Below are 13,705 nucleotides of genomic sequence, written 5' to 3'. Positions count from 1 at the left end.
CGTTTATATTTATATTTGCACATGCTACTGAATTTTTACCGAATTTTACAAAATGGACGATCAAGCATTAATTTCTTTATGTTCTGCACAGCTTTATCATTTTAGCAGACTTTTTTACGGCTATACAGTCTGACAGTATTAAACATAAAGTGTTAATAGCTAGACATACAAAAGTGGGAATTTACTCGGGCAATTTGAAATTACCGGTTACTTAGTACATGTTATACGATTTAACGTTGTATTTAACATTTATGGTCACAAAGTTTGTAAATCAAAAGTTTCAAGTTAAGATTTAAAGAACAATTATAACTTTTACGATAAGAATACATGTCATATCCTTAAAATAAAACTGTACTCGAGATAAAATATTTAATCTTTATTCAAATCCTGTTTAGAAGGATTGACATACTATTTAGAATTTCCTGTTAAAACAACAGTTAGACAAGTAAGCACTATTAAACGCACTTTATTATGTTGTAAAAGTGCGTACAATGGACGGCAATCCGCCATGATTTTTATAATAGATTGTCGACAAGGTCTGATAAATTTTTAAATGACAGCATTATCACATTCTTAAGTTTTCACTCTCAACGATTATTTTCATCAGTTTTTATTCATTCGTCAGATTCGAAAAATCCCATTTTTGACGGACTTTCGAAAAACGTCACAGTGAGGCTGTTGCAAGTAACATCCGTAGCAACGACCTCTGGAAATCCTTTCAAATTATCTTCTTTCTTATTTTGATCTTCATTGTCAATATCCATTTCTAAATCACTTTCAACCCACTCAACTGTTTCCTGATCACTATCATTATCGTCAGCAGCAGACGACATTTTCTGACTCAATTCCGTTGCAATGTCAGTATCACGTGCGTCTAATTTCTGATCCTCGTGCGGTCGAATCGGAGTTGCTAGCCAATCAAAACACTTTTGATCACATTTGGACTTTTCATCAAAACAATCGTCGGAATTTAACAGTACGCTATCACAGTCTTTGTTCTTTCTCAGATTTAAATGATTGAAGAATTTATATTCCGGATCATGGTCCATTTTTTCTGCATCGCTTTCCGCCGGAGAAACATCTTCTTGAAGTTCATTTTTGATGTTTTCATCATGCTCTCCGTTTTCATTGCTTTTATCGAATAAGAAATGTCGTTTATGGTGTGAACTTTTTGTGGTACGATTGTTATTTTTGTCATCTGTGAATGCTGGGTAGATTGGTGATCCAGACGGCTTGAAATTTTCTACCTGTTTAAAAAAAGAAAACGTATAAATAAACATATCAAACTTGATCGAAGGAGTCTGTATTTGTTATCGACTCCTAGGAGTCGATATTAAGAATTGAACGATGGACACTTAGGGCGTGAATTTTTCTTGCTACCTGATTGGAAGATATTACGAGACGTGCATAATCAAAATTTATTGATTGGTTAGAACAATCCAAACCTAGTACTAGTAAATGTCCTTCAATCCCGTAGAGTATCGGATTTGTCGTCTCTTTTTTAGCAATTAGATTTTACACAGGTAACTTTTATCTATAATTAGACAAATCTTCTGGAGTAAACAACAACGTTAAACGATACTACTTCATAACGTGTGACCTCACGTGTGTGGTAAAATTTGTTGATTGATGCACGTAGCTATTCTCATACCTGTAGCCCCCCCCCCCCCCCCCCTCTTGAAATCTAATAAACACTGTTAAAGTCAACGTTTTGTTCAAATTGTGACTGTTAAAGTCGAGTTCACGAGTCCAACGAACCTCCCCCCTCCTTGGAAATTCCTGGCTACGGGCCTGATTCTAGTAAATGAATTAATCTACAAAGCGAGAGCACTTTCCATTTTCATCAGCTAAGAGTCGAATATAGCACTTTTTGAAAGGCTATCGCTTGTAATTATCTCTGTAATTGAAACATCATGTGCATTTACAATTACCTATTGTGGAGGGCTAGTTTTTTTTCAATGTTGATTTTCTGGTCGCCTGTTTGGATTCGAGCGTCACTAATGAGTCTTTTTTGGACGAAACGCGCGTCTGGCGTATTTACAAAATTTAGTCCTGGTATCTATGATGAGTTTATTTCCTTTAAGGAACAATTTTTCAACAAGAGTCTTGAATCATTTTTTTGAGGGGTGTTTATGTGTTGGGGAGAGGGGTTCCTCTCTCCCCCACTTATAATAGGAGATAAATGACAGCTGCCTTTACATCAACAACTTTACTTTTAAGTTAATCGTTGTATTTGTCCAAACCCTATAAACGTTTCATATTTTTTGTATAAATAAGTTAATAATTGTCTTATTCGTCAAAACAAGAATCCAAGTGAGTGTGTACTGCATAATTATTGTCTACAGTTATTATAGGTCATCAACTTTTGATTTAATGTCGACAAATAATAAATCTCGTCAAATTCAATTCCAAGTGCCTATTTAACATGTGATCTGCTATAATGTGTTTCCACAACCAGACGACAATTAACAAACGGTCATCAAAACATGGGAGTGTTCGTCCTTCAAAAACAGCTGATCACGTATTTCTCACTGGCAGAGTCTCTTCATCATTATATTCCTTTTATGGAACTTGATTAATTGTATTGCACGAGTTAAGGATTGTTTCTGTATTTTTGTTTCACCTCGATATACTTATAAATCATATTAGAATAGAGAATCAATAAAAGTAGGCATTGCGTGTGATATATTTCTAAATAAAGATGAGCTAATATGAAAGTACAGTTTAAGTGACAGCTAAAACGAGGTTCAAACAATATTACCGCAACGTGTAAATATGACAAATAGTTTCGACTCGCGATGTGTTAAAAGTTCTACTCGAAGCATGTGTACGTGACAAGAAATTTGTATAACTTGCAATGTGTATACGAGTTACTCAAATAATACTCTAGTAATTCTTACTCACAACGTGTAATGCAATTATTATTAATTTTGACTCGCAACGGCTGTAAAATTAAAGTTATTAAAATAGTTCTGACTCGCATACAAGTTTTTACAAAACAAATACGTAGTGTTTTCACTGCAGAGTTTTGTTAATTTTCTTGTCATTGACGATTTTCATTTTTTTTTTATATAAACGTCCTCGACTTGAAAAAAATTGCATTGTCAACAGCGATATGGTGACCAATAAAAGCCGTCCGAAAATCATTCTTTTTTGGGATGGGGTTAGGGTGGTAGATAATCTATAGAATGTCCAAAGCGCAACAGCCACTAAGAGTGATACGTGAATGTCCAAATCGCAACACCCACACAATGAGTATATTACATGTAGAATGTCCAAAGCGCAAGTCACCAAAAGTGACTATATGGAATATCCATAGCGCGATAGTCTCACAACGATTGTTATCTAAGCGAGAGGGGACGGGACGCTGTCAGATATAATTACATATTATTAAATAGTTCCTCACCTCACTTCTACGGCGTTTTCCAATCTTTCTTCTGGTTTGCCTAAAATTAAAAAAAAAGATGTCTTTAAACTCTTTAACCTTTTACAAGTCATATATTATAAAAAAAATGAACATATTAAAATATAGAATTAAGGCGTTGCATGTATGACTAAAGAGGCGTCGACATATTTGGGCGAGTCACATTTGAACAGTTATATTTAACGTCTGTTTTCTGATCTGGAAATTTACAAAACACAAAAAGGGTTTTATAGTTTTTACATTATTTTTACTTTTCATATAGTTGAAAAATTACTGACTTCGATTTTTAACAGGTCGGAAATGGATCTGATTCCCCCTTTATCATATTAAACCTGTATACTTAATGTATGTGTATGTCATTAAAATTTGTATACAAATCGATGTTATAAATAATCTATTTATTTCATCGTAGTCAGTGAATTGCATTAATTACACAAATATCAACAATCAATTAGATGACAATACAACATGGTCTATAAGGAAACGGGAAGTTTAAACACCAGGAAAATTACACATTCTCAGTTTCAACAAGGTTTCATATATCTATTTTATATATTTGAAAATTTAAAGGTTAAACATTGGCCAATAATTTCGGTATCTCAGATTTTAAATACCCCTTTATCTTATATGATCTTTTATAACGTACTTCCTTATCATGAACATGTATACCAAAAGGTGACGACTAAATTATTTTGTTACACACGTGTGTTATATCCTTTACATGTAGTTTATAAGTCTGTTGCATTTAAATGCATACAATTTATATCTTCACACATAAACGAGTAACGGTCCGATTTGGTCAAAAATCTATAATACATAAATTCAGGCTTTCAAATTTTGGGATTTGAGCGTATTTGATTAAAGTAAACCTAGAAAAGCAATTCAGACGCACGAAATTTATTTAATGTTATCTACATTATGTTATCAAGCTTTCCATGTGATTTCGATCGTAGGTTCCCCCTCCCCTCCCCAAATTTTTATAATCTTTCCGTCATCGTTATCCTAATTTTGGCAACTATATTGACTTTCTTACCCCCAAAAGTTCGCTTATGCATGACTCGAAGTGGTACACGTATCACAAAGATAAACAAAGTGTTGCATAATATAGAATAATCAAGGCAAAAACCTTAAATTCGATTTCAATTTTCAATTACTCATATTAATAATACGAATGACTAATGTTCGTGTTTACAGATGACACATATAATGAAGTCACGACCAAAAGAAACAAGTATCGCTAAATTATGCAGTTGATTCCAATATATCTACTTAAGCGATCGCTGCAATGTGTAATTGAAATGTCAGTTTTAGCAAAGATCGAAGTAAAAAATGGTCCAGCGAAAATATTTAACGTCGCCACGTGGTTATCAGTCTATTCTGAGAGTAAACAATTTAATCTTGTAAACGGTTGGTTCTGTCTATTGTTTGCCCTTGTTCGTCAATAATGTGTTGTTTGTACTTATTTGTGGCAACTGGATTGGACTTGGACGACATTTGTCAAAGATATTCGCTTCTCTCGTTTTTAACCGTTCATTGTGTTACCCCTTTATGTTATACCTAGGATAGACATGTTTATGCATAACATCATTTACCTTTCGCACTATTTGCTTACCAATTTACATCTTTGAAATATAAGATAAACATATTTCAGTCATGATTTCATTTCTTATATATTTTCCCTATTGTGCAATATTTATTTCGTATGAATAAATGCAAAGACATCCCCCCCTCCCAAAAAAATGAAATAAATTCATCAATTATATAGGTTCTTTGGTTAACGCAGAAACAAAGGTTGCCTTTTGGAATTATGTGTGCCATTCTATCATTTGTTGTCTCGATCTGTTTTAAAACATTTTGTCCGCTCAATTCTTTAGTTTTTTGTTTTCTGCTTGTTGTCAGATGGTATCATACGCCAGTTTGTACCAATTAAAATTATTTTTTCTTGTTCTATCGGTTAGGTCTTAATTGTATCTCTCTCTTCGACTAACGCTTTGTAGAATTTGGTTTTAATAGTATGTCAAAAACTGTTATCCGAGCTTGTAGTCAATAATTATAATCTATATGATTAACCTTTTTCATCGCTTTTTAAAGTAAGTAACCAGTTAACTCACAATCAGGCAAAAAACCCAATATATATACATTATTAACTCGTATAATCCAAAAACATCCATGAATGAATCCCAATGTTTAATTCCGAAGGCCATTCACTATGAATTACGTCAATCGACAAAAACATAAAACAAGATTATTAGAATACACGTCAGAGGAATTCTCTACGATCGACAAACAAATCGGTTCAGTCCTACACACAGCCCTCAAATTGAAAAGTTTTACAAAACTACTGTTTAGATAAAAACAACATAAAACCTAAGTGGCTGTCAACATTCATTAAATGTAATTTGTCAAATTTGTAATTTTATCAGCAAAATTAACATTACATAGGTTGGGTCGGTTCAAATATCTTGCTAGCTACAGTGATAATTTCTGCATCCTTTGTGATAAAACTGGTGTACACATAAATGGCATTGTTTTTGTGCAGAACATTAAATATAATTTCAGGTGTATAATATAGACAAAAGAATAAACAATTTCATGACTTTTTGTAAGGATAAAAAAGAAATCAACAGAAAGTATAGATGTTTGGTATAAACATTTCAACTAGTTGTAATAAATAAGAAGATTTTAAATAGATAACATTTTACATTCAAAAATGCATGACAATTGACATTTTCAAAGTTCATCTTATAAGTTATTTTGCACTTTACATGTATCACACAATATAAGTTAATAAAATAAAGAACAAAAAAGGGGGGTTGAAGAATTAAAAGTTTCATTTAAATTTTACTAATGAATTGGAAATCCATAAATAAAGATTCACAATTTATTCTTTTAATAAATTTCACTAAGGCTCTAGCAGAATCTCCTCCCACTCCACACACACATCCCTTAATAATGATCAATAATATTTCAGGACAAATGTAACTGTTAGTTTATCATTTAGTCATCTGAGAAACAACATTCCAATTCTGAGCTGACCACACTTTGCAGTTACTCTTTAATGAATTGTGCTTTGAGAAGCAGTCACAAACACCAATCTTATTTTGTATTGACTTAAGCACCTCCTATCCTATTTGAATCACACCGTCCAGACTATAAAATCAATGATTAAAATTTATTAAAAAAGGGGGATTTTCCAGTTTTGGGACAGTTACTCAAAAATGCTTTCAGCAATTCTCATGAAACTTTGGTGAATTGTTAATATTTATTGATGTAAGCTCCCTTTTTATTTTCATTAATTTCTAATATGACATTGAAAAGTAATTGAACTTTATTCTATGAAAATGTGACGGGCGTATCATGCACTCAAGGCGCAGCTATTTATTCATAATGTGAAATCTTCATCTATGACAAAACTGTAGTCAGGTAGTGTTTACATTGTTGGGAATCATATTACACCTTCTTGTACATAGTTGAACTTTTTACAGATAAAAATTGAAACAATAATATATTTAATTGAAAGTGACAAGTACTTAGATAATACCAGCTTATCTGACATTTAATACCAGATGAAAGAGCGCTCCAAAAGAGCGAAAAATAGAGGGCTGTGTGGTGAACTGGGTTGTAAGTTGAAGAAAACAATATCCAAACGCTCTCGTGACTTACCGTTGATTATAATCAAGAATCAGCGTCCGGTCAAGGATATTTTTCTCCGGTTCCCATGTGCTGTCCCTGGAAAAAAGATTAAAAAACATTTAATTTAAACCGATTCTATTGTTAAAGTACAGAAGTCAATGTTCTTAGGACAATGTTATTGGTAAAAAGAAAATGATTAATTGATTGTAACGCCTAGAAGCAAATATTTCATGCGTACTGAAGACGAAATATGTGTGCGCGAGGTATTAAAAACACAAAGTTATTTCAATTTTCACTGACTTGTAGAAAGGCCATTACAGTGCCAGTGAATAGCATGAACCACCAACAAGTGTCTGTAGAAAGCAATACAACCAACAGCAAACACACTAGTCTCTCTCTCTCTATATATGTGGTGAAGTGGCATGCATACCTTTTTAATAATACGTCATCCGTGTTCTGTACAGAATTGTAGAGTGAACAACCTTGTAATTGCAAATAAGACCGCGTGTACAAATTAATGGTTAACTTATCGTATTTGTTGTAATGTTTAGGATTTTATTATACAAAGGATCAAGTCTGACATAACTAATAACTCAATTGTCCGAAATTCTACTGACAAACTTCAAGTATTTGACTGTCAACGTTTCGTCAACCGTTTTTCTGAGTCCACATATACTAGTACATCTTCGATAGCTAAAAATTACGATCCAGACCACTCGAGGATCGTAACCTTGGCTACCGAAGGTGGTATATACTGTCTGGGTCTAGCCTGTTTGTTTTAAGCTGAACTATATACATTTGCGGAAGATTAATTGATATTTATGTATTATATAATCTTTCTTGCCAATCTGATCAAGACATTACAAAATTGATCAAAATTTTACGCAGAAACTTTTATTGGAATATCTCAATGAAATCATAGTCACACAATGCATGTACACATGTCAATATTATATACGCATAGCCTAAAACCACATATACATGTATTATAATTGTGTGAATTAGGTTTTAAATATGATAATGTGTTCATAAATCAAATATGTTATTTAAATCGTTTATCAGAAAGATAAATATTGTGTGGTCATTAAGTCATTAACAGGGGTGGATAATTTAACAGTATTATAGTTCTGTGGTAATTTTAATATTTCAAAAATGCGTATCTTTTGTTAGATATCTGCAGGCGATATAGCGGAACACCTACGTGTAGAATTTCGTGGTGCAACCTAGAATTTCTACTTCATCGCATTACATAATATTTAATTTAATACATGTATTTAACCTATACACGCAATACGATACAAATAAATTTGAGTATTTTTTGGATTTACCGCGCGAAAATTCATTTTCACTTTTAGACACAACCGTTTACTGGATTTTGTGTTACAGTATATTTTCATCCTAGTATCTTCTGCAAGGGTTAATTGTTTTCAGCTTTTACCAGACAAGGATCATAATTCATTTTCAAAATCCTCCTTGTCCCCCCTTTTCAATCGGATATAAAATAGTCGTCCCCTTACTGTCTCGTGTATCGTGATATAGCCCAAACTTTTTCCTGCGATTTTATACAAAACGGTATATATATATGATCGCAGTTTGCAAGAGTTTCGTCCGTATTTTCTTTGACTTCGATTGTTCCTATAGGAAGCTTCTGATTCACTTTTTTTAAACCATAACGATTAACTTTTTTATATGTTTACAAATCTGAAAATGGTGAACTTGCATTTGAAAATTCTTAAATCTTTAACATTACAAAAGACAAACACGCCACGTCGAACTATTATTAATATAACTCCCTCTCGAATCTGCATTTTCTGCGAGAATTCAATTGTTATGCTACACACAACAGCTTTATATGTGTTGAAACGTTTCTACCAATAAAGATTATAAATACACGATATTAAACACCAAATGATTCTAGAACATGAAAACGCCTCTTTACCATATCCGATATTTCATTATTTAAAAGAAATGTATCATGGCAACGAACAAATATCCCAGTTTCCTATACAACATGAAATTATAAATATTGTCCCGGACAAACATATAAAATATCTTGTTTGTTTTGGTTTATACGTTGCAACTATAGTTTCTTCTTTGTACATAGTTTCATATTGATTGATTTAAAATACTTTGACTCAATAATGTATATTATGTTAAATGTACATTGTACATGTGTTTGATGTTTTAAAAATGTGGAACGAAAGTCATTTGTGTATATTGTGTGCGATTACGCGCTTGAAATATTTCGAAATAAAATTCTCATACATATTTTCGAAAACTTAAATGAATTCCGAATTCCATACTAAATATTCTCCCATCTTTCCCCTTGGAGTCAAAAGGCCCTAGGTGTCCGGCATATCAATTTCTTTAAAAATCATGTAAACACTAACTATTTTGTTTATAACAAACCAAATGAATATAACTGGGTTGTTTCTCATTGTTAAAGGCCGTATACTTACTTACATCCAATGACTATGGCTTTAAGATGCCCCTTTCTCTCTCGACCATAGAATAATGATACAATACAATATATACATGTAGGTTTATGCTTATGGGCCTTTTTAACCTTAACATATAAGCTTAAATATTTGTACCATGCTTATCAAACGTGACTTGGATGGAAAGTTGTCTATTGAAACTCCTACCATATCTTCTTATATCTATTTATCGAACGTGGCTGTTTTTGTGAAATGATAATTTTTGAATTTATTCTCGAATGTCAAACTATAAACCAATCTTTATTAATTATCGTTGTATTTGAACAAATATATCTTTTAAGGATGTAAAATTACGAAAAATACCTTTCTTGAACAAGATATAGGTGTCCAAGAATATTTGAAACCTCGTACGATTCTCGTATTGTTTGTATTGGTACCAAAGTGGTATACTAAAAATACTTTTTTTGGATAACAAAACTATCATAAATTTATTTCTTAATCAGATTATGTTATTTGTAAGCGATATTTTCTTCTTCACAAGGACGTATACTTATAAAATCGATCAATAAACGAAGATGTTCTAGCAACAATAATACAATGTGGACGCCTACATTTAACTTACAATATGAAATGTTATTTAAGTTTTCCATTACTAAGCAAATTGTCGCAAGTGAAGTCTATAACATGCAGTATATGGTACTTGCACTTGGATGGTTTTACAAAAGTATATTCCGTATCGAGGACCCTAAATAGTCTACGGGAGCTCGAGAGACAGAAAAAAACTTCATTATCAGTGGGGAAACAAATCCGTGTGTAAAAACTATTTAATTTAGTATAAAAATTGTATACCCACGAATATAATTTATATGTATATTTATCAATATTTCGGGTTTTTTTTGGTTTGTGCACTCGCAAAATGTATATTGATTTCCTTAAAAACCACATGTATCCGACAGTCAATTACATGTGGTTTTGTTCATTAAAAATATACATTTAGCACAGGTACGTACTAAAAAAAAACGTATCTGATCGTTTGGTCTTCACCTACTGCAAAGCCAGCTTTGAATGGGACGCATATTAACGTGAATGTATATATACATTTATATATGTATATCAGTGTCGGTCGAGACTTTAATAATAAATTATTGTTTCTTGCGCTATGACAGAAAGATTCCTATTATTGCTTTGTTGAAATTCTGTCATAACTTGAGACCCCTATTACTTTAGCGGACATGTTTTTCACGGTCCTAGAAATTAAGATTCCAGAAAAGACGTTTGATCGTAGTTGAACACGACATGTGAAGCCTGCATAGCAGATGCCCCTTACCCTGTCTAGGCAACCGGTTTCGAGAGAACATCCCCGCATGGAAGTTACATTTTAGATGATGTCATCCACTTAAGTTCAGTTATATATACTGAGCTTTTCAAAACACTCAAGCAAACTATCTGAATGATTCGTCGCTGTTTGCCTAACGTCCAGTCGAAAACATTTCAAGCGAAATTTAGGACGCGAACGAATTTAAAAACCAATACATCAATTAAATTAGCGGGTTACCGAAATGAAGGATATACATTGTACGTACAACCATAAATGGAGCTAAATATTATTTTACATATAACTCCTATAGATGTTTTCACGACGGACTCGATACAATGACTTGTTCACTTAATAGTATAAGGAGGAACCATGGCATTTTGGTTTCGTCGAGGTTAACCCAACAACCACTCTTAAAATCCAGAAAACTTAATAACGGGCGTAAATTCCTAGCCATTAAGAGAGGTACATGGTACTTTCTAATTGAAACATATTTACTCTTTCGTCTTCACCAACGTAGACGCTAATGAGTGCAGTAGTAGGATCATTCATTGACCTTCAAGTCAAGCCAAAAACTGGGAAACGTGTTGACAAATCAACATCTTTAATAAAGTCCGATGTGTTGACAAACAATTTTGAAATATAAAGCTGAAGGAAGGTTTATTGTAAACAGGATACAGGTTCCGTTTAATTTCACCTTTATATAAGCCACTTATTTGTCTTATTTATACTCATACCAAGAAATATAAAAATAGCCTGTTACTAAAAACCAACAGGAATTTAATGTATATAACAAATCGACTTAGTAAAGAATACAAGCATCAACAAATATTTCGCTACGAAATATTCGTTTATTATTGTTTAGCAATCTACAAAGTTTGTCTATTTTCAAACAGTGTGCATTGCATTATTAATACAAAAGGCAATGACGTTTTACCACAGACGAATCATGTCTTATTAAGACATCGAAAACTTTTAATTACGCGGAATAGATCGATTTTTTGTTCAGGTTGACTTGTACACAGTATACTACAAATATACGCAATTGAATATTATTGCATATTGTATACTTGTAAATGTAATACGTTTGTGTACACTGTAGCAAGACACGACGGACACGTGTCCTAAATAACCTTTGGTGACCGATATTACGAAAGTAGGGGGAATATAACATAATCTAATTAGTTTTGTTTTAATACCGAAAGTAAAAAAAATGAAACCCGACATTTAATTTTGTGGTCAATTGCATAGACGTTTAAGTATCCTACAAATTAATTTATCAAAAAAAAAACGTACGTCAGTACTTAAACCAAATTTGAGCTAGCACTAGAGAATGTGCCTACACGTACTAAAATATTGAGATCACCTGATTATTGCAACGTTCAAGTATCTCAATTATACGAAATAACATTTATTATTTATATCTATTTGATATTTAAGTTTGCGTACTAAAAATCTCATTAGATAAGCGGGTTATAATTAATTTTGGTACGCAGAGGTGCGCGTTTCGGCTACATTAGACTCTAAAGTAGCGCTCAAAATTAAACAGGATTTCGAAGTGCAAATCAATAGCAAGTTTGAAGCGCATAAAACAAATGTTTCTGAATAATATGTTACAATTTGTACAATTTAATGTTCACAGCTTGTTGAAATTATTCATTTATAATTATTAAATCATTTCTTTCATTCCAAAACAATGCGTAACTGAGATGTTTCATCACCTAATGATCTTTAATCGGTTTACTGCGTACTACGTTTATGACACAAACGCCTTCTCGTGATATTTCAATTAATGGAATGGTAATGTTCTAATATATAGCTTTTATCGACTTTGATACTTTATATTTAACAATCTGCAATGTAATCAACATCATTATATCGTATATAAAACATATGATCATCTATAAATCATAAGTATAAATCAATTTGGTTATTTTTATCATACAAATGTGTAAATTAACAGGATATGGACACATGTATCGTGCTTATAAACTTCCTTGTTTCAGACCCTATACATACCTGTTTTGATAGCCTTTCCATTTTACCAAGTACTCAACTCGACCCTGAAAAAAAAACATTGGATGAGAATGAAAAAAACAAATTGCAAATCGTGCTGAATAGAATACCAAAAGTTAAAAAGAGAGAAGGGGAAGTAGAAGGAAAAGGGGTAGTGGGAAGACTTTATATTATATTTAATCTGAATTTATTGGTGTGACGAATGGAGGCTTTGCATCTGCAGGAAGTGTAATTATAGGCTGCATTTGAAATTCTTCACAATAGGGGGGGGGGGGGGGGAAGGGGTCAGAGTTTACATATAATTCAAACAGTAAATGTATTGGTGTGACAAAAGGATGCTTCGCATCTGTAGGGAGTGCAGTAAGGCGGCATTTGGAATTCTTCACATTAAATATCCTTTTTTTCATAGGAAACATACATTTTGCTTTGAAAATCGTTCTCTATTTTTTTCACGAGATTTTTTTAATTTTTTTTGTAATACGTATACAGTGTAGAAACAACATTTTAAATATTGACGAAAATCAAACAGAATGACATATTGGTGGCAAAGTGCATTTTATATATTAGTAGCAACGAATAAGAGAGCAGATTGCCGCCCTGTCGGCCTAACCCCCCTCCCTTTTCTTAGGCAGCAACCATTTGATTTTCTGGGGGGGGGGGGGGCTATGATTTTTTCTTCTGAACAAACTTTTTTTTTTCGCCTGCGGCGAAAAACAATCTATTTTTTCGCGACAAGTCGAAAACAATTTTTTTCTTTCAATTTTAGCATTACATATAGTGGCAGCCGGGGGTGAAACAAACAATTTTTTTTCTTCAGAATCAAAAACAAAATATTTTTTTCTCCAAAAACTGGAAACAAACTTTTTTTCCCAAAAAAAC

General features: G+C 32.6%; 1 protein-coding gene across 2 annotated transcripts in view; it reads right to left on the bottom strand.

Moving 5' to 3' along the window:
- Positions 1 to 361: 361 nt before the first annotated feature.
- Positions 362 to 13,705, bottom strand: part of LOC139489189 (chromobox protein homolog 7-like) — a 14,951-nt gene continuing 1,607 nt past the window's right edge. Inside the window, exons 2-5 of one of the 2 annotated variants that reach the window (XM_071275372.1) lie at positions 12,830 to 12,873; positions 7,088 to 7,153; positions 3,407 to 3,446; positions 362 to 1,247 (exon numbers count right to left, since the gene is read on the bottom strand). In XM_071275372.1, the coding sequence (XP_071131473.1) occupies positions 615 to 1,247; positions 3,407 to 3,446; positions 7,088 to 7,153; positions 12,830 to 12,873 (783 nt within the window). In that variant the 3' untranslated portion in view covers positions 362 to 614. Of the gene's footprint in view, positions 1,248 to 3,406; positions 3,447 to 7,087; positions 7,459 to 7,699; positions 12,874 to 13,705 lie in introns of both variants that reach the window. The other variant, XM_071275373.1, reaches the window with a different exon arrangement.

The sequence above is a fragment of the Mytilus edulis genome, chromosome 9 (assembly GCF_963676685.1).
Source record: "Mytilus edulis chromosome 9, xbMytEdul2.2, whole genome shotgun sequence".
Lineage (NCBI taxonomy): Eukaryota > Metazoa > Mollusca > Bivalvia > Mytilida > Mytilidae > Mytilus > Mytilus edulis.
Note: the sequence above shows the minus strand (reverse complement) of the source record. Positions and strands in the feature narration are given on the sequence as shown.